At 36.4% G+C, this 23,620-nt stretch overlaps 2 protein-coding genes across 2 annotated transcripts in view; one reads left to right on the top strand and one right to left on the bottom strand.

Annotated features, from left to right (window-relative positions):
• The window catches only part of LOC129279423 (adhesion G-protein coupled receptor D1-like), a 29,687-nt gene extending 24,728 nt beyond the window's left edge, over window positions 1–4,959 (top strand). The window contains exon 16 of the mRNA XM_054915532.2: window positions 732–4,959. Within this exon, the coding sequence (XP_054771507.2) occupies window positions 732–878 (147 nt within the window). The 3' untranslated portion in view covers window positions 879–4,959. The remainder of the gene's footprint in view (window positions 1–731) is intronic.
• Window positions 4,960–10,759: 5,800 nt separating this feature from the next.
• Window positions 10,760–23,335, bottom strand: LOC129279715 (solute carrier family 35 member G1-like). Its single transcript, XM_064111108.1, has 2 exons — window positions 22,352–23,335; window positions 10,760–13,434 (listed from the first exon to the last, which is right to left on the bottom strand). Exon 2 carries the CDS (start codon window positions 13,046–13,048, stop codon window positions 11,951–11,953), a length of 1,098 nt encoding a protein of 365 aa, XP_063967178.1. The 5' UTR covers window positions 13,049–13,434; window positions 22,352–23,335; the 3' UTR covers window positions 10,760–11,950.
• Window positions 23,336–23,620: the final 285 nt, after the last annotated feature.

Here is a 23,620-nt window from a genome sequence, read left to right as displayed (position 1 = left end):
ACCAAATTTTGCAAAGGTGTAGGGGAAGCTATACCTAAGAAGTGCAAACATTAACAAATATGGGTTCATGTGCTTGTTTTCAAACTATCAGCACTCTTATTAGAGCAAATTTGCTTCTTAAAACACCAGAAAACGCGCCAAAAGCAGTATCTATGTAAAGAAAACTTCCGAACAACTCTTTCATTTATTCATACTCGGGGTCATATTCATCATACTTTGCAGCACTACAGAGAAACTATTTTGAAATTGTAGAGGTATAAAAAAAATTGGTCCATGGAATATTAGCTTCATAAAATAACACATCAGATCTGCAGTAAGTGCAGATACGGAGAAAAATCAGCTCACATTACCTACAGCTGATGAAAAGTTCATCCATTGTGACGTCAGCGCGCAGAGTGGTGATGAGTTTGATCCTGTCAGGTGTAGTCTTCATAAATGCTGATTTATTTTTAAACTGAGCCGGTCGAGGTACCCTTTTCTGGTTAGATATGGAATTTCAGACATTTATCCTATCCACTGGTAGTAAACATTCAACCCTCGAATTTCATCCTTATTTTTTATGATTTTTTTTAAAGTGCCTCTTTAACACACGAGTCTATGGGAAATTATTTATGCTTGTGATACCTCAGTGTTGAGATTGGAAATGCAGGGCCCGCTTGAAGAACAGTTATTTTTTTTTACTGATATCCTGGGTAAATAAAACATTATTATCCGTAATTTCTATTGGACAGGTTCAGAAGGTGATTGGACGAAAGCGCAAGGTTGGTGACTCCTCCAAGTGGGCCATGAACACCTCCACATCTGGTACAGGAGGAACTCAATCTACAGATAAGGGTACTTCTCAGTTCACAGAGTCTAAAATGAGTAAGGGACTTTAAGAATTGTCGAGACGGTCCCTGAAGCAAATGGCGTAGTCGGCGCCATCAGCTCTCACATTTTGATTTCGTTAATTCATCAATTAATATAGAGGTATACGAGTTGGTTCTCATCTGCTATTTATACCATAACTCATTAAGTTAACATTTAAGTTTGCATCGAATTCACCGAATGTCGAATGCTTATGCCGATGAAAATGCTCTGTATATCAAGTCAGGTTTTAAAAGACACACTAGAAAAAAGTACAAATGTTATGTTTAAGTGGAGGAATATTATTGTGACTCTGAAAATCCGATATATTTTGAAAATTGATATTAATAGGGAAATACATGTTTCCCCCTAATGAAAGGATTGGTAAAGTATACGACGGTTCTTTCATGATGTTAAATGATAATCAGCACACTAAGAAAAAAGGGCAGTATTGCACCTTCCAAAGGCAACATTTTGGAACTTCTTTTGTGGTGCAACTTAGCACCGTAATCCTGTTAATAGGTGATTTTGTTCATCAAATGGCGCAATTATCTAAGTAGCCCTGAAAGGAGGAAAGTTATGAAATGCTGGATTTTGTACCCTTTTCCCTTAGAGTGCGAGATTGCACCATAAAAGGTGCAGTAAATATTGAAATACGGAACAAAATCGACCCTTTTTTCTTAGTGTTTGTTCATTTTGCTTATTTGGTGTTATATAAACGTGATAAGCAATAAAATATATAATAAACTTGACTTTTCATTAGCCTTGAACGATGTAAATATTATTCCAGGCTTTGTCTTTCATACGCTGTGCCAATTATGTATTTATTGTCTTTCTAAAGATCAGTCTTTCGTTCTAATCTTACCTCAGGTTAAAGGAGAAATACGTATATTTTCTTTAATTCATGTCAATTCTAGAATTGTTTTGAATTTGCTTAACTCTTCCGAGAAGCATATTTCATAATTTATGATAATAGTAATTATCCGCTTGTAGTTTATTTGCATTCTTACATACTTAAGGCAATTATCTAGAATAGTGTATCAAATTGAAGAGGATTTATATGGCATTACAATGTTCGATAACTAAATAACCTTTATTGTATATAGTTGTAAGATCTCACAGGACTGTTTTTAACCGAATTTTATTCGTCATTTTTATTTTCTTATCCATGATTTATTTTCTTATTTGAATGGCATGCAATGCTCAGATTTTTAAATAAGTTGTGTTTGATGTATTGTTATCGTATGACCATGCACGTTTACATTTTTTTGGATTTTAATATTGAGTAAATATTTAAGTCAGACAATTTCAGTCAATTTTTAATGAATGTCAACTTTTATTATATACGCACAAGTCAGTCATGTGATAGAAAACATATACATGAACGTAGAGCAGCCTATTTTCGTTTTATAAAGTAGAAAATTAATATCATAAAATCTAACATTGCAACAGTTTGGTTCAATAAATTTTGAAATATTGGTATCTATATTGTGCACTTCATTCCAGCACAATTATCTTTTTTGTCATAATTATATCAACGTTACGTAATTCAAAGTCAGCACGAAATGACAACGTAATTTACAATTGGAGATGGCATGGCATCCGTCCGGAATATACTAGAAGGTCTTTTATTTTAACTTATTTTAACGTATTTTAAAAGATCTTGGTCTAGAAATTCCTGAACATATGTATATGAGGCATTATGTACAGACCGGTATAACGAATCCTCGTTTCCCAATGTACTTACATCATTCATTTATATTTATGTGTATATGTACATTATATCGACTAGATTTTATCTAATAATTTTTATCTTTGTGCCTTACCTAGTGTGATTATTTCAGATCATCGTCATCTTCTTAATATGTAAATAGCATAACATATAATATTGCAAGATTTCAAATGATTTATCACGTTTAGCTGATATACATTAGTTTTCTTACATAGTACGTAATTTAAAGGCTTAAAGATAATGTGTATGATTTTTTTAGGTTCATTAGTAAAGTATGCATTTTCAAATATCTTTCCCACAAATATCTTTAATTTCAAAAGGAAAATAATTGATAACTATGAGAATGAAATGCACTTATGCATGGCTATAAATTCACAGGGTGCGGCAAGCTTGCCCCCCCCCCCAATATAGAAACCATTAAAAAAGCGCCAGATCTTTAACTTGTAAATTCAATTTACAAATTCAAAACTTGCCATGGTAATCCGCTTTGCTGCATTGCTTGTAAGGTATCTGAAACATTTTTTTTCACATTTTTAAATACAAGATAGCATGAAAGTGACGTCTTATCCTCTCTCTGCACCAACCAGCCCACTCTTTCATACTTTGATTTAAAGAAAAAATGAATTTATTCGGTAACATTAGATATCAACAGCAAAATCGTTTACAATAAAAAAAAAATGAGGGCTATACAAAATAATGAGCCATGAACTAAAAAGTTACTTATTCTTGCGGATGAGGCCCTACGGTAACATACTATTCTTTTTTATTTTCTTCCTCTCTTTCCATTTTGCCTCTTGTTGTTTGTTTCGGGGTTTAGACTACTTGAAAAGAATTATAGAAGCTACCGACTTAATTCCCCATGCAGGCTACGTGCCCATGTAAAAACAAAAGCGATATTGTAACTAATTTTAATCTGTAAATCATTATACTGAATACATTAATCCTCGAAATGTGATAAAAAAATACTATGCTTTGCATTCTATCCTATTTTATTGTATCATGTTGACCGTATTGTGTGGTTAATTCTGATATTTTTATTGTTCAGCAGATATTACTTAAGGGTTTCTGTTATTTTTCTATGTAAATGTGTTGCACTATAATGGTAATGATAATTATACTAGATCTTAGTTCACTTTCCATCTGTGTGCTCAAAGCCGCATAGGTTCAAAAATTGAAATGAATAAAAAAAAGTGTTTGTCAAATAGCACTCTTATACAAATATGTGCTCAGGTTTCCACTGAAAGTGGTTGCTGAGGTCTGGGCTTTCAAACTCTGTGGAAGAGAATTCCACAGGGTTGGCCCCGCGTGAGCGAAGACTGGTTCCCAATGATTTTTTCTTTGAAACCGGAATTTGAAAAGAGGTTTAGGTTTCAAAGAAAAAAATCATGGGGAACCAGTCTTCGCTCACGCGGGTCCAATCCTGTGGAATTCTCTTCCAGGTGAAATATTTAAATTCTGTATTTCTATCTGTTTCCGTTTTGAATATCGTGAGATAAAGACACAAAAGCAATCGAATTGTTAAATGACAGCCCCTCGGAGCAATTTCTTGCCAAAACGTCATCAAAAAATCATGCTTAGATATCTTTGAAGTGATTGTTTCTTAGTATATCTTTAAATAGAAAATGACTTTGCCATTTCATAAGTAACTTGACTGATTTTATTCACCAGGTATAACATAACAAATAAAAATACATAAGATTTAGAGTATCTAATGGGGTGATTATCTCACCAACAGCGGAATATTCATATAACTATCTGTTAAAAAATATGAATAACGAAATTTTTAAATAAAACTCACTATATATTATTCAAAATAACCATACAAAAGAAATATATGATTGCAAGAAAAAATGTAAAAGATATGTAAATGACAGGGTCCTGAAATATGAAGTTTTTCTCCCCTCTCACGCTCATATCGAAGTTATATCCTTTTATAGGTAAAAGCTAAGATCCCTTTAAAAGTGGGCTGGACTTATTAAAGAGTGATTGCAATAGACCTCACTACCAGTAATGTTAGTCTTAAATCAATAATTATTAACGGATATGAAATCAATCAAGAGTTTTATCTTTATTTGTCGTTAGGGGTGCACTCTGAATCAGGCCATTTTAGGATTGGAGAACCTGCATGAAATGGGTATTAAGTTTGCAAATTATGTTTAAAATTAAACCATGATGAAAGTAAATAGTTTATGACATTATCTATTTAAACAAAAAGTACACAATATGGATCAAAAGGATACTGATGTCAGAATAGGTTTATAGATTAAAAATATTACCAGAGATATGATAAGAATGATTTGTTATTTTAGCCTACTGCCTTTGTCTTTCATTATGACATCTATTTTCTCTCGCACTTTCAATAAAAGTAAACTTTGCACAAATTTTGCTGTGTCCAGAGTGGTAAATGTTGTGTCGATTCGAGAATATATATATTTTTTTGAGAAAGAGAGAGAGTGTGTGTGAGAGAGAAAGAGTGAGTGTGTGTGTGTGTGTGAGAGAGGGGGGGGGGGAAGGAAGGTCGCCCCTCCACCACGAGGCACAACCATGGCCAATACGAACAGCTTTTCGCTGTGCTCACTCTTAATTCACTCACACTCGTTTATTTTCGCAGACGCTTAATTTCTGCACTCTTAGAAATGTTGGGCAACACACAACAATTGGTTAACACTTTATCCAATTCTGGGTAGTTTTAAACCAATTTGGGAAAAAACTACACAGTATTGTTAGAACACTACCCAGAGTTGGATATATATTTTCAAACCAATTGTGGACAGTATGTTGCCCAACATTTTAAGAGTGGGGGGGGGGGGGGGGGTGAAACGACATTTGCTCCGGTCTTGATATCTCAGAAGGCAAATGATTAGAGTTAGGATTGTAATAGAGTTTTTGTTAAAGCAAAATGTGAAGATAATGATTAAGGTTTATTTAGTTTTGGAGGTTAGAGTTTAGGTTTAGTGGCCTAACGTGTAGATTTTCCATCGGAGCAATTGTCGCCGGAGCAAATGTCATGGAACCTTTCTGGGAACGTTGAGATTCAAATATCTTGAAAATGCCCGTCAAATCATCATTGACTGATTAGAAGTCATTGTCAACAGTTGGACCGAAAAATGCAACCAAAAAAAATAATAAGTCGTTTGTCCTGAGTCCAGGAAAACACTGCTGTTTTGATTCATCGATTTTCGGCAAAAGCTGTTTTCTTATAGAGCTTTTGACAAAAGATTCTCTGCGACAGGGGCGGATACAGGATTTTCCAAAGGGAGGGGGGGGGGGGCATTTGTGAAGGAAAAATTTGACAGGCAAAAAAATACACTTCTTCATTAACAACCCTAATCGAAGTCATTTTGTTCCAGGACAAATTTGACAAGCAAAAAAAAAGGTCTTCATTTACAATCCGAATCGAGGTCATTGTCTTCAAGGATTTTTTTTAAATGTCTTAAACGAACTCAAATCGAGGTCATTTTCTTCCAGGAAAAAATGGACAAACAAAAACAAAGGTCTTCACTTGCGTATAGTATAGTATAGTATTTATTTTCAGTATAAAAAACATTTAAAAAATGCAAAAACGGATGGATAGCCCATATTCAGTTTAGTCCACATGACTATACTGTTCTTCCATGGGGTACATATACAATACACAGTAAAAAGTAAACACATATGAAAGGAGCATAACATATACGGTAATCAAACAAAATAACAAAAGTGACATAATATATGATGTTACTAATAAGAAAAGATAATAAAATTAAATAGTTTGGCAAGAATTTACACTAAATATTTTATAAAATGAATGAATTGAATGAATTAGGCCGCTATCTTGTTATTGGAAAAGGTTTTCACAAGGAGCAGGGAATAGTAAAATGAATAATATGAATATACAATTAATAAAAATGAATATGTAATGATTGTAAACTGTCATAATAACTCAAGATTCTGGTTCACGCATACAATTTTAAGAGGACAACTATAAGAGCGTAAAAGTATTGAAGGAATTCAAGACAAAAATACAGATTGCATTGAGACAAGATCGGAATAAATACATAAAAACATGTATATACACTGATTAGATTCATATGAGAAGTAATTAATCAAAAGTGAAAAAGAAAAAAATATATTAAAAAATACAATATTGACTTTATGACAAGGTAAGCAGGTCACCGAAGTGAAATGATAATTTAGTTTTGAAATTGTTTACAGTAGGAGACAATTTTAAGTCCAAAGGTAGGACATTATTATACATTGGCACCTCTATATTAAAAGGATTTCTTAAAGAATTCTGTCCGTGGATTAGGTAAAATGAGTTTTTCGCCATAACGAGAAGAGAAATGTTGAGGTGCGATCTTGAATTCATTACGTAAATACTGAGGAGTTAATTCGTGCATTACCTTGTACATAAAAACAATACAATGCTGATTTCTCCTTTTGTTAAGAAATTGCCAGCCCAGAGAATTATGCAGCTCAGCGACAGATATGTGTGACTCTTATTTTACTCTTAATATGATACGAGCTGCTCTGTTCTGTACCTTCTGGAGTTGTTCGGTATATTTATAACATGCTGAGCTGTATATTACGTCACCATAATAAAAATATGGGAGTATAAGAGACTTATAAATGGAGTTTACAACTGATTCATTCAGCGAGCGTCTTAATCGTCCTAGAAAACCAACCATCTTACTTACTTTCTGGACTAGTTTTTCGATATGTTTATTCCGGGTCAAAGTTTCATCACAAATCAGTCCTAAGTACTTAAATTCACGCACTTGGTTTATACGGGAATTGTTTAATGTTATACATTCAAGACATTGCATTTAGCAAGCATATGTTTACTTTCGATTAGGATGCATTCTGTTTTATTACAATTGACACTCAGTTTGTTATTATTCATCCACTTATGAACATTCTCCAGGTCGGAGTTAAGAGCTGACTCTACGTTTTGGATCGATGGGCGAGAAAAGTAAAGAACCGTGTCATCGGCGTACAATTGATCCTGACATAATTTCACACAGTCCATTAAATCATTTATGTACATGATGAAAAATAGTGGTCCTAGCAGTGAACCTTGCGGGACTCCGCAGGTAATGTTAGATTCAGCAGAAAGCTCAGAGTTGACAAGCGTCCTGCAAATTCTGTCGGTCAAGTAACTTTCCATCCATAGCAATGGAGTTCCCTTTATCCCAATATTAGGAAGCTTCTTTAGAAGAATTCCCCAGTCTATATACGGTGTCGAAGGCCTTTTTTAAGAGATCGACAAACACATACGCACCGGTATACTCCTTCTTATCAATTGCATGGTACCAGTCATCAGTTACCTTGATCAATGTTGTGATCGTTGAATGTCTTGCCCGGAAACCGGATTGTGCCGGCGAGAGAATATTGTGAATATGTAAGTACGAGAGGACCTGCCACCGAACTATACGTTCTAAAAATTTTGACACACAAGGAAGGAGGGAGATAGGTCTAAAATTTGATGGAATGGTTTTATCTCCACTTTTATGAATCGGGATGATTTTTGCAATCTTCCATTGTTTGGGAAATTTGCCCGTTTTCAATGAGAAGTTTATCAAATAGGTGATGCTGGGTGTTATTTCGTAAGCACATAATTTCAAAACGAATACAGAAATGCCATCTAGTCCCACTGATTTCGTGTTTCTTAAATTTCGTATGATATCGAGTACATCAGTTTCTTTTACAGGGGAATGCGTATGCATAACATATTCGCCTAAAAGTATTTTTGTGCCTCTCAAGGGGGGCACGAGCCAGATGCGCCCCTGCGGTCTACCTGGATCCGTCACTGCTCTGCGTTATAAAAGCGGCTGCGAAGTTTGTTACGGCGGCTACCAGTCAGAATTAGTTTCCAAAATTTACCTTTAAGAATATATGAGTAACACCCCTATTAGGCATGTTAGGAGTGTAACCCCTAATTTGCATATCTGTGGTCAAGCCCAAGGAGTGGGCATCATACTTGCACAAAGAGCTCATTGCTTAGAAAAAGAAAGTTGGATGCAGTTGCTCTTAAAGAAGCTCACAGCAAGTTGACAAGAATTCATCATTTTGGGGTATATAACAGTTGGTGAGTTTAATTATTCTCATTTATTATATTGCATAATGTTGTAATTACATATTAATGTATTAATTGCAAGATTTAACTTAGGAAGATACATACTGCAAGTTGGTCAGTAATTATACCAATTCTCTCATGGAGTATATATATGTTTCTGTGATGCGAGACTTATGTGTGCAGCATAATGGGCACACCCAGCAAGATATAATTTGCATTTAATGTATGTTCTATTATATGTATATGATAGATTCATCTTAGTTTAAGATTCATTTAATCCCTGTATATTATCTGGGATATGTTGTTTCAGTTATAGATGTATGTAATTCATTAGTAGCATCATTTTATATATCACATATTGTGTATATAGTCAAGTTAGGGAAAGAAGTGAAAGTAAGTTTAGAGCGAGAAGGAGTTTATGACTCATCATCATACTCTGGACAGTGCTCGCATCTCCTCACAAAGGGAAGCCCTACACTGTGCATACAATGCATGCAATACACCAATACCAGTGTGTGTGTGAGGGGATGCAGGCCACTTTCTGGTTGGTGATGAATCAGACTCCAGAGCAGAGTTTCAGAGAAAACCACTGTTAGAGGATATGTTCCTACACAAACTTAATTCTCATTGATTCAAGTCAGTGTGAATGGGGTTTATAGGAATGTCATTTAGAGACAGAAACGAAAGTTTAGTTTAAGTTCTTATTAGTTGTTGTACTCCAGAAAAGTTAAAGGAATAATTCATGTGTGAAGTATACATGCATTCAGTTAATCTTTAATACTTATATTTAATCTCAGTATCTAATGTATAGAATAGATCATGAATAACAAGTTATGATCAATGTATCATTAACGCATCTTATCACTATTTAGAGCCCAATTCACATTTAAAAGATAAGTCCACAAACAATTACTTTGGTTTAATAAGAATCTTAATCACACCACAATATTACATTTGGTGTTTATCATGTAGTTCAACAAGTATAATATCATAGAGTATTCATGTATGTAAACAGACAGTTTAATTTAACTTATACAATTTACTTATTAATTCATGTTTATGTTTATTTGTTTCAGCTAACCACACACACGTTGGCCACACACACACGTTGGTCATACATACACACCTACACACAGTGGAACACGTGCGACTGGTTGTATTCACATGTACGTCATATAAGCTCAAGCAGTGTTCACACATTACGCTCAAGTCGTGTTCACACACAAGTTTATGTTACGAATCAAGTGACACTTCGACATTTGTTATTGCTCGTCGATCTTTATCCATTGAATAAATGCAACAAGGCTTTATTGGTTGGAACTTTAAGACAAGGTCTTCGTGGTGATTTATTAAGCGTCGTGGGGACTTTCAAGTTTGTGTGCGTTAGAACGTTACAGTTTCCCTCCGTGTAGGAAGTTTATTTCGTGAGCTGTAAACGACCCTACAAAGTTATTCATTGGAACAAGCACAAATTTAGTGCAAATGTGCAGGTTCTATGGCCTTACTGAACTTTACATTGTTAACTGTAATTTTACGTCTTCAATGTAAACATCGATTTATAGACTTCTCTAAAGATGTGAACTTTAAATAGGCCTATTGTTATCTATGTATAATTTCAAGTAGGAAATGTAAATAACGATTTATCAAATTAATCAAAGCCCCGGATCAAAGCACGCCGACTATACAACTTTGGCCATCAATGTTATATGACCTTTCTAAGGAAACAATTGAATTATTAGAATTGATCAGCGAGTGCAATGACACGAACGATTGAACGAAATGGCATGAAGGAAAATGATTCACTTTTTCCCCTTACGAGCTTTTTCAGCCACCACCTCTCTCCACATACCCCTCTCCTGTCTCTCTCTCACTCTAACCCTCACGCGCAAATACATGTACAACCCCCCCCCCACACACACACACACACACCCCTCTCCCTCTCTTTCACTATACATTCATGGTCATCGCGATACGCATGGAGTGTTATGGACTTCTTCATAAAGAAAAGGTAATACAACGCCGCCCCCTCATAGTACGGGAAGACATGGTCTGGGATTGATACAACATTCACCCTCTTTAACGATGCAAACTCTATCTAACTATTCAATTATTTATCAGGAGACATCTTCTTGGATTATCATCAAGTTTTAATAACATACATTATAAATATGCATTTTGAATATAGATCGGCGTGTACAATGCAACATAAATAAGTATAATACCGTATAATATTGAATAAAACACAAAATGATAATATTCTATGATCGCCAAATATATTCATGCGGGAATTTTCTCGCGAGGGGAAAGTGGGTGTGGCACTGATTGCTGTACACGCGAACGAACAGAAAACGCGTAAAAAAGGGGTAATTTTGCTGGCTGAGGCGCGATTCTTTTGTGACCTTTTAGGGTGTACGGGAAAATATCAGGAGAAGGAAACTTTTCTGGATAATTGAAGCAAAAATTTGAGTAAAATTCTATATTTTTCAGGTTGTATTAGTGTGTTTTCCAATAATTTGTCTGGATTTTGACGCCATTAGAAATCCTTTATTATCTTGTTGTTTTAGCTTATACGGCGCGTATCATTCAGCAGTGAATATTTGCGCCAATCAAAGAGTTGTTAGTCTTGTTTAAAGGTTTTCATTTACAATAAAATGTTTATGTTTGATGTGGAATATGTTGACCAAAAAAAGAGCCCTTTTACGGATGGTTTTAAAACACAGTCATGGAGCGCGCGTGTACCATGTTCGTTTCTACAAATTAACATATTTTGAGTGCCGCCCCAGCCCCCAGGAATGTTTTCCAGCTCACTTTATAGGTTATAAGTCACGTCTGGTCCATTGCCTACTAAGTCATGTAAAAGAGATAATAGGCATGATAGACCAGCAAAATTTGACAGTTGAATAGACAGAACTGTTTCCCCTTTTCCACCGTATTGATTCATGAAATTGATAAATTTTTTTAAAAGAAAACATTGGTTTACTTGCACTTGTCATATCTATAGACGTCAATAGGTAATCGAGCCTTTTGCATCGCATTCTGCATTGCATATATTTACACTTAAATAATTTTGTAGTTTCATGAAACACCCTTTATAGAGTGCACATTTTAACATAAGAGTTCAGAGGGTTCTGAATCTGTCTCTCATGGAGGACAAGTAGATGAGGACGTTTTTCTGAGCAGCGTTTGCGCGTAATGAATAATATCTAAAGGCAAGATTCTCGACACTAGTCATGGTAGGAATAAAGAGTTTAAATATTATACAGCCCATCTCGAAGAATAACATGGAGGTTTTCATGTAATTGAACATTGAATTTCAATTACACGTTGCTATTACTCTCGTGATCACCTTCTTCGTTTTTGTATGTGAAATGGGCATACAACGTCATTCCCAATGAGCTCGCCACCACACCAAGGGCTCCAACGATCGTCAAGACATTTGGTGATAAACCAAAGAATACCATGTCAAAGGCAAACGTCATGAAGACGTCACTCGCTCTTATGACTGCCACGTAGGCTGCCTTGTCGGTTTGCAACGCAACTGTCACCATCATCCACTCAGAATAGCTCAGGATACAAATACAGAGAACGAGAAGCCGATCTGTCCCACAGTGAGGGTTGGACCACTCGTTGAGGGCGCTTGTCATGATGGGTGATACCACTACGCCAACGCATCCGAACACCAAAATAACGACCTGGGCATGGATCTTGTATCTTCCGAGCAGCCGGAGAAGGATGAGAGAGAAGGCTATGGCATTCGACGCGCCTAAAGCGATAACGGTTCCAATCGGTGAGACACCCCCTCGGCCGAAAATAAACGATGGCTGCACCACGAGTACGACAGCGACTATGGTGGTTAAGGAGAAGAATACCGTTGGAACATTACATCTCTCTTTGACACATAAACATGCGAATAATGCTGTAAATAAAGGAGAGCTGTACGTGACGGCCTTGGCCGTGGAGATGTCCAGATATTGATAAGCGTAAAAATAGCAGGTCGTGCTCACTGCTCCAATGAAACCACGTAAGGACAAAATCATCCAGATCTTGAAAGGCATGTTCAATGAGATTTTATGCCAGACTAGAGCTGGTATCGCCATCAGGATGAAAAACCCAGACCGGAAGGCAACAATCTGGTTGATTGAGACACGACCTGATAGCAATTTAAACACCAGTGATGTCAAGGAAGCTGCCAAAGCAGAGAAAAATGCCCAGATGAGTCCTTTGTGTCTTGCAACGGTTTTACATAATCGTGAACAAGTAGACACCAATGTAACTGCCTCTATGCCTTCAGTCTCGGAAAGACGATATATCTCTGAAGATTGGAGCAGTGGCTTCGCTGTTGGTAAATCCTTTTCCTCTGGCTCATAATGGCGGGAGGACCGACTTTCCACGTCATTCTTTTCTTTGACTTCCATTCTCGTTATCACTGTGTAACTCGAGACAGAAATCCGATTGCCAACTTCTTGCACAAACTACTTTGCTATAAGAAGAAAATACTATTTGGCCCAGTCCCTTCGATGAGGAGACGAAAGTTCCTGCTATTGCATTTCAGTGCACACTCACGGAGCACTCTTGAGTTAAGATGAAGGATCCCTCTCACTATTTTGGTAGGTTGGCCTCCTTCCAAGTTAATGAACTAAAATGATTCAGTGAGGTATATGCAGTGCACTTGGGTAATCCAAACCTCCTTCTCATCATTTTCATGAAAGTTATATATATGCACCGCGTCCGAAGAAAGGTTGAAGCTGGCATTAAAGACATCCATCTGAATCGTTATTTGTGTTCACAATGTGCCACTTTTCTGTTAGGAGGAGAAAAAATTAAAGGAAGTTTGAGATCAATGGTCTATTTAATGCTATTCTCTTACTGACTCTCATCCAAATTAAAAAAAAGGAAAGCAAAAGGGTTAATAACTGCCCATCAATAATAATATTGTTGGACGAAGGAATTGGACGAGAGATGGGGAGGGTAGGAGAGAAAAGAAATATATCGGAGTATTCAGGAAGAGATGGGCACATAAGCAGATAGGGGGGGGGGGTGGAACCTACATACGGGGAAATGTGCCTGGTCGTGTAAATATCACAATACATACCCCCTCCTCCGAAGACAAACGAAGAAAGACATTCCATAGTACAATGTTTAAATTTCTTCTTCTATTCACAGTTGCCGTTGCGTCACCATTCGTTCAATTTAATATGTTAATAAACTAGTAATATGGGTGGGGGTTGGTTCGCGGCATCACAAAGTTCATCACAATATGTTACATTTCTATCTTATCGATTAACACACATTTCAATGAGATAAGACAATTAACGATGAATAATCCAGTATATATAGGGATCACTCCCGGTTATTTTAGAAGTCCTACATATAAATTCTGTATCATTAACATAACAGGTCAAAGGTCATCCCCATTTCGTATGATATGGTACGGTATGAGTGGGTATTTAATAAATTTATCTGTAATATGTTTTAGACAACTACCATCAGAGCATTGTATTGAAGACTGTCATCCGGGACTGTCATACGACAACGACGTTATAGGAATAAAGGAGACAATCACTAAACAACATCAGTATAGGACCCCGACGTGACCATGGTCGTGGACGTGACCATGGTCGTGAACGGACGTGTCTGATTTGAGCTCCGTGATCCATGGACTTTGTGTGTTTGAACGGCTGAGATTCGTACTTTCTCCTCATTCAATTATATCGCCTCATTCTCATATTATAGTGGATATTATCTACATTCCATCTTTATCATCGTTGATGATAATTTTCTCTTCATTCTGGACCATTTGTAATGAGTGTACATAGCCATGACAAGGAGCAAACGGAACGCCGCTGATGACCTTGCTAAGGATATAAGGGAGGAAGTTCAGAGAGTACTTGAGGTCAACAGTGAACTCCTCGACCCCCTTGTAAGTAAGATCAAGGCTACCATTATTGATGAATTAATTACATTGATTACCCAAAAGGTTGGTGACAACCTAAGGGAAAACTTGAATTTCGAAATGGCGTCGAGGGATGAAAAGATAAACAAACTAGAAAAGGAGATAGAAATGATAAAGGAGCAGCAGGATGAAGCCGAGCAGTACTCGAGAAGGAACTGTCTTGTGTTTCATGGTTTGAAGGAGAGTGAGGATGAAAACACAAATGAGATTGTGAAAAAAGTATGTGAGGAGAAACTGAAAATTAACATTCAAGATGGCGACTTCGATAGGTCCCACCGATTGGGCGCCAAAAGGGAGAAGTCACGTGGGATCATCGCGCGCTTCACTAGCTACGACATTCGTAACCGAATCTACCAATCTAGGAGGATCTTGAGAGGTCTCGAAGGCACTGGCGTAAATCCGTGTTGATGGGTGGGGGGGGGATGACTGAAATATTTTGGCATTTTTTTTGCAATCATGTTTTTAGATATGCAAGGAATTGTCATTGGTATGTCCACAGTGGCGTACCGTGGGTCACGGAATGGGGGGGGGGGCACCAGCAAAATTTTTGAATCACTGAGTGAGCGCGCTCAGTTGCCAGTAATTCTGACCTAATAGAGACATGGACAATGTCATTAAAGGGATATGTATCTCACTGATCAAATAATGCGAGCGCAAAGCGCGAGCTGAAATTTTTTTATATTCACACCTAAAAAGGGACATTGTAATCAAATTTGTGTAATCATGATAGGTACCTGTCTCGCTAAACAATGCGAGCGCGAAGCGCGAGCTGAAGTTTTCATATATTTTTACCCCAAACAGCGAGATTTTAAGGAATATATTTTATGAATCCATTAAGAGCATGCATATCTCACCATAGTCATCTAATGCGAGTGCCAAGCGCTTGCTGATTTTATCAGAATTACATCTGAACACATGAAACACTTTTTGTAGTCATTGCAATCATGATTATCATACGCATCTCTCTAATCAAATATTGCGAGCGCGAAGCGCGAGCTGAAAATTTAGATAGTTCAGACCTGAAGTGGACATTCTAAGGTTTCTTTGTAGGAATTAACTAGGACCATACGTATTTCATTAACCAAATGATGCGGGCGCGAAGCGCGAGCTGAAAATTTTTTGTATTCAGATCATCAGAAGGGACATTTTAAGGACTGATTTTAGGAATGCATGAAGAGCAGACATATCTCACCAATCCACTAATGCGAACGTAATCACGGACAGGAAATGTTTCATATATTTTGACATTCGATCTTGATCCCTTCCCAAAGACCCCAACATTGATGAATTGGAAGAAACAAGGGTACCTCTTCAATGTTATAATAAGGACATAAGTATTTCGTTTGGAAATGGTGAACTGGCTCTTTATTTGCATTTTATGATTCAATAAAATTGTTTTATTTGTTAAGCGGTATTTCAGGAAGAATTTTCACCAATAAAACAATTATCTCTTGTGATTTTTGTCATTTCTTTCGTAAAAAGTGGGGGGGGGGATGTTTGTACAGGCCATCCCCCCCTCCTCGAAAAGTGGGGGGGATATATCCCCCCCATCCCCCCCCCGGGATTTACGCCAGTGCTCGAAGGAGACCCCATCTTCATACAGGAGAGCCTGACTAAGTCCAGATCTACTCTGTTTTGGGAAATCAAGTCCAAATACAAAAATAAATATAAAAGTATATGGACTCAAGATGGCCGCATTCGCGTCATAACAAACGATGGTCATCGACATACGCTGACAAAGGAAGCCCACATTCGAAGATTATAATCTACTGGAAGCATCTACAATAGTGGAAGCATCTACAATAGCATCTCTTCAGAGTTTTGGATACAGTGAACTACATATTGTTCATTATAGGTTGTCGCGGTCAAACTACTTTATTTTATAGAAGTCGACCCTGATCTCGGATTTACCTTGTTACCATTGAAATTTTCTTTTTAACTTTTAAGCTTGTCCGACGTACTATGCAGGATTATCCGGCACACCCAGGATTATAGTTGATCGCACGTAAACAATTACTGATTTCAGCTTCTAATCTGATCTTCTCTGAAAGAACACTGACTGTAACGTATTTAGTATATACCTTTTGGGTTTGCCTAATAAAGTGATGAAGTGGTGTTGTTCTATGAACTGTTGAGGAACCATTTTGTAATATTCTAAACGTAGCCGTTTGTTACCACACAGACCTTTGGGTCACTGTTTCGGTTAATTCTTTGGTACTTTTGAACAAACTTTTATGTATATTGTATTTATTTATTCATTTACTTTTTTTTATTGTTATTGCATATACTTGTTGGGGTAATGGTACAATTTCCTTGTGTTCTTTGTAACAAAAATGTAAATTCAAATCATAAAGCACTTAAATGCACTACGTGTTGTAAATGGGTACACATATCTTGCGCACGGATTCCAGTTAAGGTGTATAATGATACTTCAATGGTCTTTTTCAACTGGGAGTGTACTATATGTATTTTCAAGCATCTACCATGTTTTATAGAAGAAAGCATTGAAGCATATAATGAAAATGAAAGTAATACACATCATCGTAAAAAGAAAGATAACGTTTGTTTGAAATATGATCAGATGTCTGATAAAGGTATTAAGTTTGTTCACTCGAATGTAGCCAGCCTTCTGAAAAATTACGATGAAATTAAACATATTTTGAATGTAAATGACATACACGTTTTTGCTTTAAACGAAACTAGATTGGGTAGCTCCATTGTAGATAGTGAAGTTGAAATACCTCATTACTCTATCATTCGTGCGGACCGTGATAGGAACGGAGGCGGGGTGGCAGTTTATGTGCACGAATCTTTGCATGTTGAGTTGATTAATCATAATTCTCTTTCCGGGTTAGAGGCAATATGTTTACGGATCCACTTAAAAAACACTAAACCGTTATTATTCTTTAATTGGTACAGGCCGCCTAATAGTAGAATTGAGGTATTTCATCAATATGAACAATTTTTAGAATTTGCTTGTAGTTTTGATTGTGACATTATTGTCATGGGTGATATTAACTGCGATATTACGAAAAAACCATTTTATGGAAACACCAAGATCTTTGACCAAATTAATACTGTTTACTCGCTAAAATTTATAAATGACTCTTCATGTACCAGAGTGACAGATTCGTCTTCTACGCTTGTTGACCACATGTTAACTAATAACATGGATAAAGTGAAAGCTCACGGTGTGTTATGTAATGGGATGAGTGATCATTACATAAGTTATTTTATATGGAAATCCCAACAAAAATTATCATCTGGTGAAACTTATATAAGGTATAGAAAATCCAGAAATGTTGATTTGGAGTCTTTCAGAAATGACCTTCGTAATCAAAACTGGAGGATAATAAAAGATTTTGATGATATTAAAGGTAAATGCTAGTTTTGGTAACGATATCAAAATGAGTTCGTACAGAATCCAATGAAATGACAACCAAAGTGTCTGTTTGTATAAATAAAACGCATGTGCCAAATGATTCTGGAAGAAATTGTGTAATTGCTGAGAAATCAGCAAATAAGCACAGGATTCGGGTAGAGCGTCGGGCCCGACGCTCAAAGCAATAATTATACACTGTCCCACGTGCGCTTATCTGTGTTGGGGAAGTTCAGTCTGAACATTTTTCAGCGTAGATTTCAAGATTTCACAAAGTTCAGTTTATGTAACTGTACCAGATCTAGATCCTCGATGATATACTGACAATTAAGCCTGGTTTTAAAGACTTTCTCATGAAATCAGTGTTTACTGCAACTACTGGAATTTCTCTTTAATGACGCTGTCAATAAGTGGGAAATAATGCTATTAGAAGTTGTTAATAAACATATGCCCTTAAAATCTAAGCGCATTCGTAAAAAATCTTCTCCTTGGATGAATAATGAGATCTTGTCTTTAATGAAAGAAAGAGATAAAGCTAAAAGAAAGGCTAAAACTAAAAACGATAATGATTTATGGAAATTATATAAAACTCTGAAAAATAAGGTCACTTTTGTCATCCGGAAATCTAAACGTAAATATTATTGTGACAAATTATCAAATGTAACAAATAGAAATGACTCTTGGAAAATACTAAAATCCGTCATGGGCAAAAACAACAACTTGTCTAATAGCACTTTTCCCAAAGTAATGTCAGATGAAGTGGCTAATGGTTTTAACAATCACTTTGCTAATGTGGCGTTGGAAATTGCTGATGAGTCAACAAATGTACACCATGATCATGTAGCGTCCACTCTGCATGAAAACTTTAAATTTTCGCCTGTCTCTGAAAACGATGTCTTGAAAGAGGTTCATAATTTGAAGAATACAAAGTCTGTTGGTCTAGATGGTATTTCAGTATATATAATCAAAGAATCAATTCCAGTTTTAATCGAACCTATTACTTTCTTGATAAATAAATCTTTATGTGATGGTGTTGTACCTGAGAAATGGAAAGTAGCCAAAATTGTTCCTATTCACAAGAAAGGTGATAAGTTTGAATTTAACAACTATAGACCGATATCGATTTTACCCTGTGTGTCTAAATTAATGGAAAAAATTGTGCAAAAGCAATTGCTTCGTTATATTCAAACTCATTCTTTACTTTCTGCTTTTCAATCTGGATTCCGTCCGAAACACTCTACCATTACTGCTCTTGCTAAGGTAACGGATGACTGGTTTCATTCTATGGACAATGGGCAGTATACAGTGGCTATTTTTATAGACCTTCAAAAGGCTTTCGACCTGGTCGATCATGCAATTCTCCTATCCAAACTTAAAAATATTGGTATATCTGGTGATGAATTGCATTGGTTCAAAAGTTATTTGACTAATAGAAGAATACGTACATCCATTAATGGAATTTTATCTGAAGAAAGGGTCATTTTCAAGGGATCTCTCCTTGGACCCTTACTGTTCATTTTATTTATTGATGATATAATTTCTGTATTTAAAGAGTGCACCGTACACCTTTATGCTGACGACACAGTAATATATTTCTCACATAAAGATATTAGAGTTATCGAACTCATCCTTAATAAGGAGCTGGAAAGTCTATCTGTCTGGATGAACAGGAATAATTTGAAAATAAACTATGATAAAACTGTAAGCATGTTGATTGGCACACCTAAAATGCTTAAAAGGTCACAACATTTACAACTAAAAATTGACTGTCATTTACTGACTCAAGTGAATAGCTTTAAGTATCTAGGTGTCTTTGTGGATGAAAACATGAAGTGGGACTATCACGTAAATTATTTATGTAAAAAACTGGGGAGAATGATTGGTTATATTGCACGGCTAAAGCATTTTGTAAATTTGTCAGAATTAAAGTTTAATATATAAGTCAATAATTTTACCTCATTTTGATTATGGTGACATTATCTATCAATCTGCAAACAAATCTCTACTTGACCAACTTCAAAAAATTCAAAATAGAGCTGGAAGAATAATCTTGAAAATTGACCCCTATTCACACACTTCAACCTCTCAAATTCATTCTATTCTTGGTTGGGACACTATTCAAAAGAGACAGTATACTCACTTGATATTATTCATGTATAAGATTTGTAACAACATGTCCACTGAATATATGAAAAATTTGTTTCATACAAAAGATACTCCTTACCCTCTTAGAAATGAAAATAATATATGTTTACCCAGACCTAGAACCAATAGTTGTAAAAGATCTTTCTCTTACCGAGCTGCATCTGAATTCAACAGAATCCCTTTGTGCGTGCGTAATGTCACCACTTTCAATTCTTTTAAAAATACATTTTTGAAATATATCTGTGCTAAATGAAATTAAACCACTGATTTGTACCGGGGGAGGGGGGTAGGTGTAGGTTATATGATTTTTCTTTGTTTTTAATGATTTCACTTAATATATGTCTGATGGTCAACTTTCTTTATTGTATGGTAATCATAGCATTTTTGCAAGTAAACTGGCTCCATGGAAGACCAGCAGCAATGCATTATTGCAGCTGAATATGGACTACCAGCCGTATAATTTACTTTATTTTTTTACCTTTTATTACTGTATCTTAATATTGACCTCATCATATCATGTTATATGTATTTGTATGTACTTTGTATCTGTTATTTTATATACGGAAATAAAACAAACAAAACAAACCCCCGCGACCGTAGAAGTGTTTCATGATTGAGTTTCAATAAAAAGATAATGACTGTCCCAAATATTCAGTCTTCTCTTTTCTTTAAATATCTTTTTAAAAACGTACATGTTTGACGTTGTTGAAATACATTTCCAAGAAAGAAAGAAAAAATAAAATCATTATTGAAGTTTTATTGATGATTATTGGCAAATTTCAATGTTAATTAACCCAGTCACTTCTTCGAACAGGTAGGCCATTATAATAAATAGGCCTATAATATGTGACAAAAATGTGGAAAGAAATATTTTTCAGAGCAGTGCCCTATGTGAGCTAACTGAAACGACATATCGGCCGATACCAAGGAGGTTGCCGATACCTAAAACGACAGGTACTAAATCAGATGCACTGAACCGGCAGTTTGAGTGACTACGAATTGCACGTAGAACGTAATATATTCTTATAATAGTCATTTTCATCATGTTCATGCGCGCGTATACCGTATTTACATAGGGCAGGGGTTCTCAAACTTTTTCCTTGAAGGGCCAGATGAGACTCCAAGTAAACCTGAAAGGGCCAGGGTGAAGTGGATACTTAGAAGAAAAAAATGTGTGCGAAGCGCAAAGACCCTTGCGGTTGGGGTCCTAGATGCTCTCTTGTACAATCTGGCCCTTACTTTGGGAGCATTTAATCCAACAAATTTATAACAGTTTCATATGGAACGCAGGCAAAATTAGAAAAGATTTCAAAATACAGCGAGAGCAATATTAATGATAACAAAATTATAGTACTTTGTTAAAAGGAATCTAGATTGTACCTATACATACCTGGTATAGGGGAGACAGATAATGTTTTGAAGTATCAATATTTTTTGTAGTCAAAGTAGAATTAATAATAGAGCATGTCTGTTGTATACTCTAACAAGGGTGTCAGTCTCCTAATCACTTTCAATATGGGAAACGTGACAGTCTGTCAGCAACTAGTTGCTTGAACCTTGGCACAAAAGCTGTAATTGCCAGAAGACACTGGTGTAATGGAGCCGCGGAAGCTGGGGGGGGGGGGGGTTCCAAAACCATGTACAAAAACGTAAAAATGGCCATATGATTGTGATTTTTTGCATGGCCAGCCCCCCCCCCCCCCCCCACTTTGAAAACCGTTCCAGGGCCCCTGTCAAGGTACTTCGGTATGAGTTAGTTCTTTAAAATGTTCATTGTGGAAAATGCACTTTCGCACCTGCATGTAACTTTGTTTAAAAGTCAAATTAATTTGACTGCCATTACTTTTATTACGGTTAGGTCTACATGGATACACAATGTAATCATATTGAGCTATGTTTCATATTGTGACTTAAAAGTAAAACGTAAAAATGGCCATATGATTGTGAGAACAGTGCTGGTCATCTAATAAGAAAGTAGATCGAACAGACCGAAAAGACTCCACTAAACTTAGTTTAAAAGTCAAATTAATTTGACTGCCATTACTTTTATTACGGTTAGGTCTACATGGATACACAATGTAATCATATTGAGCTATGTTTCATATTGTGACTTAAAAGTGATTAAAAAAAAAAACCAGCAGAGTCTCGCGGGCCGGATTGAGAAGCTCCACGGGCCGGATCCGGCCCGCGGGCCGTAGTTTGAGAACCCCTGACATAGGGGTTAACCCCTTCACGTCATACCTTGGAGAGAGAATTTGTCTTGTGGACTTCAGTTGATGAACAGTCCAAAAACACAGTATTTCCATTATTGTAAATATCTGGCGCTTTTCCAGCTTCTCATCGTTTTAAACGCGTAAGCATCACTGCATAATAGAAACCAATGCATCGATCATGAATGTCTGATGACCCATTCCCTGCGATCATTCATTTCTCCATCTTTATGTAGAATTCGCTGGGTGAGATGTCATGATGAGTTCCTCCATCACGACACGCGCAGCCCGTCAGTTGTGAAATGTGTGGGATACCCGTCTCCTATCTACCTCTGTCAGTGTGCATGATAATTCTTTTCACCTCCATTTTGTCATTGCTGAAATCACACATAACCGAGATCTCCTTCGAAACATGCGGGCGAAACAGTCAGAATGTAACAGTGAATATGAACCCCGTGAATATCACAAATAATTCCCCGCATCAGCTTAGGTGTATCCATATTAACGATGTATTTATAATGTTTCGTCCTTTCTCCGCTTGACGTTCGTACAATATTCTTCCTTTCCATCGAGTTTGTTTTTTCCCTCTTCTTCTGTCTGTTAATTTAATCACTACTTGCACTACATCATTGTTCATTTTATTCTCAGCCTATAGCCATAGAGCTATAAATTAACACACGTCACGCATTCACAGCACAGTTTCGATAAATTAACAATGAATGTAAACACAGATGAGCCGACAGCGTTACGTGTGCTGCTTCAGAAGATGTACCGAAGGCCAAGGGTTTCAAACACAATGGTTTGTATGCTTCAAACGAGTGCCAATGGATAATTTATGGTACGATCTTATTAAGTAGTCTGAATGCAAAGACACTATTATACTTCTCAAACTACTAGTCCTAGATAAAGTAAATTTTTCAAAGCAGGATTACCCAATCCCAGATGAACAAGCTAATGAATTTCAGTGCCAGACAATATTGAATGGTATCCTACAGAGTTTAGACTAAAGTAAAGTGATGCTCTGCGTTATAAGTTGCAACGTGTACGAGGATACAGACTAAAATGGGATCCTTGCACTGATCTCTCCTCTCAGTGGATCCTTGACCAAAATTGGACGTGTGCTAGTATACGTATACAGACCTGATTTCATTATGTTATATGACAAATATTGCAGAAAAGTTGATGGTTTATGATTTCCTTTCCCCAAAATAGAATTGCTTTATCCACTTGAGGGACATGTAGCCGAATTCCTGATTGGAATTTTAACGCGATCGGCTATATACACACGAACTCCCATCTT

The sequence above is a fragment of the Lytechinus pictus genome, chromosome 16, assembly GCF_037042905.1.
Source record: "Lytechinus pictus isolate F3 Inbred chromosome 16, Lp3.0, whole genome shotgun sequence".
NCBI lineage: Eukaryota > Metazoa > Echinodermata > Echinoidea > Temnopleuroida > Toxopneustidae > Lytechinus > Lytechinus pictus.
The sequence above is the reverse complement of the archived record's forward strand: the minus strand, read 5'-3'. Positions and strand labels throughout refer to the sequence as shown.

Excerpts from the sequence above, each read along its gene's own strand:
- LOC129279715 (XM_064111108.1), bottom strand. The coding sequence starts at position 13,048 with ATGGAAGTCAAAGAAAAGAATGACGTGGAAAGTCGGTCCTCCCGCCAT.